Here is a 4,145-nt window from a genome sequence, read left to right on the forward strand (position 1 = left end):
CGTGGTTCCTTCCCCGTACTTGACTTCTGCTATGAAAGTTGTCAAATTGCTTAGAAAGGGATATAGGGGTTATCTGTGCTGTGTCTTGAACGTGACTACTGTTAGTCCTAATGTGGAATCTATCCCTATAGTCTATGAATTCCCTGATGTTTTCCCAAATGAACTGCTTGGGGATCTAATTGATAAGGAAATTGGGTTTACTATTAATGTAGTAGTTGGGCCATAACCAATTTCCAAAACTCCTTATAGAATGTCAACCTTTGAACTGAAAGAATTGAAAATCCAATTGCAAGAACTATTAGAGAAGAAGTTCATTCACCCGAGCACTTCGCCTTGGGGTGCTCTAGTGCTATTTGTTAAAAGGAAAGATGGGTCTTTGAGGTTATGTATTGATTATCGGGAATTGAACAAAGTAACTATCAAGAATAAATACCCATTGCCCTAAATAGATGATTTGTTTGATCAACTTCAGGGAGCCCAAGTATTTTCAAAAATTGAACTTAGGTCTGGGTATCACCAATTGAAGGTTAAAGTAGAAGATATAGAGAAAACTGTCTTTCGAACTAGATACAAGCACTATAATTTTTTGATAATGCCTTTTGGGGTAACTCATGCACTTGCAGCATTTATGGACCTAATGAATATGGTGTTCAAATAATTCCTTGATGAATTTGTTGTTGTGTTTATTGATGACATTTTGATTTACTCTAAAAGCATGGAAGAGTATGAAAATCACCCACGAATTGTATTACAGACTTTGAGAGAAAAGAAGTTATACGCAAACTCTTCAAATGTGAATTTTGGTTGGACAGTGTGACATTTCTGGGGTATGTGATCAACAAGAATGGCACATCAGTTGACCCACAGAAAATTGAAGCCATTATAAACTGGCTAAGATCAACAAATGCATCCGAAATTAGAAGTTTTCTAGGGCTCACTGACTATTACTGTAGATTTGTGAAAGACTTCTCAAAGCTTGCCATGTCACTCACTCAGTTAACACAGAAAAATGTATCATTTGATTGGAATGACCAAAGAGAATATGTCTTTCAAGAATTGAAGACCAGATTAGTAACTGCACCAATTTTGATTTTGCCTAATGGTACTAATGGGTTCTAAATCTGCAGTGATGCTTCGTACAAAGGCTTGGGATGTGTGCTAATGCAAAATAGAAAGGTAATTGCCTATACTTCTCGGTAATTCCGTCCACATGAAAAGAATTATCCAACCCATGACCTAGAACTTGCAGCTGTAGTGTTTGCTTCAAAAATTTGGCGCCACTACTTGTATAGAGTGACTTGTGAAGTGTATACTGATCATAAAAGTCTGAAATACTTCTTCACTCAGAAAGAATTAAACATGAGACAAAGAAGATGGCTCGAGTTGATTATGACTTGCAAATTCTATATCATCAGAGAAAAGCAAATACAGTTGCAGATGCTTTAAGCAATGGGTGCTCGCGGTTCGATTTGCGGTTTGAACCCGCTCGCATATATGCGGTTTGGGAAAAATTGAACCCGTAACCGCCCGTAATGCGGGTTACGGTTTGTGCGCATAGGGTTCGCAGATGTGCGGACAGTTTGCGGATTATATTTTTTTTTTCTTTAAAAATTTATTTTTAGGCCTTCTTTCCCGTTTTGTAAATATTTATTTTGGGTCATTTTCCCTCTATTTTCTAAAATGCTCAACATTAATAATTAATTAATTAAAACTTATAAAATTAAAAACATAACAAAATCAATACCTAACACAAGCAAATCATTCAAAATCCTAAACTTTTAAATAAAATCATAAACTAACACAAGCACATATTTCAAAATCATTCACTACCTAACAATACAATTAAAGTAAAATCATCCAAAATCCAAAAATATCTAGGATAGAATGAATGAAATCAATGATCCAGGTTTTGAAAAAATTAAAAAATTAAAACAAAAAAGAGTCTAAGTGTGGGCGCGTTCTTGAGGGTGGAGGTACAACCCGCAAACCGCAATAATGTCATATTCCAAACTGCATTCGCCCGCATTGTGTCTGCAAAACCGCCCATTTATATGCGGATCAGTTTGGGTTGGACGGGTTGGACGATTCGGATAACCTAATGCCTAGCCCTACTTTAAGCCAAAAATCCATTAGATATTTGGCGTGTTTACTCACCGAGTAGAGAGACATGTTGTATAAACTAGAAAGAAATGAAATTGAAATTGTGTTATGTGAACAAGGTAGAGTCCTAGCTGCCATTTCTGCACAACCAACTATCATTGAGGAAGTTAAAAAAAGCAACTACAAGATGAATTTCTGAAGAAGATTGTTGATGAAATTGAATCAAAACCAAGGCCGGGATTTGAGTATAAAAATAAGGTGTTGAAATTTTAGGGTAGGCTTTGTATACTAGACCATTATGAACTAAGAAAACATATTATGAGAGAAGCTCACAATTCGAAATTTGCTATGCATCCGGTAAACACGAAGATATATCATGATTTGAAATAGAATTTCTAGTGGCCTAAAATGAAAAAGTGTATTGTCAATTTTGTAGCCAAAAGTCTACATTGCCAACAAGTCAAAGCTGAACATTAACAACTCGTCAAACTACTTCAGCCGCTTCTAATACCGAAATGGAAATGGGACCATATTACGATGGACTTCATTGTCGGTCTACCTCGTTATTCTAGAGGTATGGACTCTATTTGGGTAATTGTTGATCGTTTGACTAAATTCACACTTTTTTTACATGTTAAAACTTTTTATAATGTGGATAAGTTGGCTAATATTTATGTGAACAAAATTGTGAGATTACACAGGTACTAGTGTCTATTGTATCTGACAGAGATTTTAAGTTTACTTCAAGATTTTGGTAGAGTTTGCAACAAGTGTTGGTGACTAAATTGAGATTGAGTAGTATTTATCACCCACAGGCAGATGGCCAATCTGAACGAACCATTCAAACCTTGGAAGATATGCTCATAATGTGTGTGTTAGATTTCTAAGGAAATTGGGAAGCTTATCTGCCACTAGCCGAGTTTGTATACAACAACTATCATTCAAGTATCGGAATGCCTCCTTACGAAGCTTTGTATGGTAGAAAGTGCCAATCCCTGATTCGTTGGGCCGAAGTAAGCGATAGACCGTTATTGGGATCGGAACTTGTACAAGAGACGACTAAAAAAGTGAAACTAATACAGCAATGATTGAAAACTATTCAGAGTCGTCAAAATAGTTATGCGGGTGTCTGAAGAACAGACAGAGAATATAAAGTTGGCGACTATGTGTTTATCAAAGTGACTTCTATGAAAGGGTAAACGTGGTTTGGGATTAAAGGCAAACTAGCACTATAGTACATTGGCCTGTATGAAATCATTGAGAAAATTAATCTGATGACGTATCAAATAGCCTTGCCTCCAGTTATGGAGAATATACACAATGTTTTTCATATCTCAATGCTTCGGGATTATTTGTGAGATCCACTACATGTGATTGAACCGACATACGTACTATTGAAAAATAATTATACGTATGAAGAACAGCAAATCCACATTGTAAACCACCGAATCAAGAGATTGAGAAATAAAGAAATTCCGTTAGTGAATGTTGATTAGCAAAATCATGGAGGGACGTATGCGACTTGGGAGACCAAAGAAGATATGATGAAAAGATACTCTGATTTGTTCCCTCTGGATTCGACATTCTGCCAAAATCAATGTTATTCGAGTTTGGATGACCAAACTTTTTAAGGGGGGGAAAACTATGACAACCTTGGCATGTGATTAGCTTATAAACCTTACTTAAGAATGCTTACTTAGTAATTAAGATGAAATTCTAAGGTAATTGCATGTGTATCGTGTTATTTGTGCTTATATCTGTCTGACGTAGGAATATATGTTTGAATTTCTGTTTCAATATGCGATTTGAAGGCCTTAACAGCATCCGAACACGAAATTAACTATGTTTATGTGTAATTTAGAATTTTTAGGGCCTTATGATAAATTTAATTAAAATTTGATTCAGAACCAAATAATTAGAATAAAATAATCACAATTGATTATCCTTAACTCAAATTAATTAAGCCTCATTAATGATGCCTATATAAGGCTAATTCAAGAACTAAGAATGTTTATTTTACACATTCATTTCTTCATCTTTGAGAA

The 4,145-nt window shown here is 35.3% G+C and overlaps 1 protein-coding gene across 1 annotated transcript; it reads left to right on the forward strand.

Moving 5' to 3' along the window:
- Positions 1 to 250: 250 nt before the first annotated feature.
- On the forward strand, positions 251 to 1,119 carry LOC145805633 (putative mitochondrial protein AtMg00860). The gene is made up of 2 exons (XM_082900800.1): positions 251 to 381; positions 813 to 1,119. Exons 1-2 carry the CDS (start codon positions 251 to 253, stop codon positions 1,117 to 1,119), a joined length of 438 nt encoding a protein of 145 aa, XP_082756926.1.
- The last annotated feature ends 3,026 nt before the right edge of the window (positions 1,120 to 4,145 follow it).

The sequence above is a fragment of the Camellia sinensis genome, chromosome 13, assembly GCF_055761805.1.
Source record: "Camellia sinensis isolate YWXY chromosome 13, ASM5576180v1, whole genome shotgun sequence".
NCBI classification, from domain to species: Eukaryota; Viridiplantae; Streptophyta; class Magnoliopsida; order Ericales; family Theaceae; genus Camellia; species Camellia sinensis.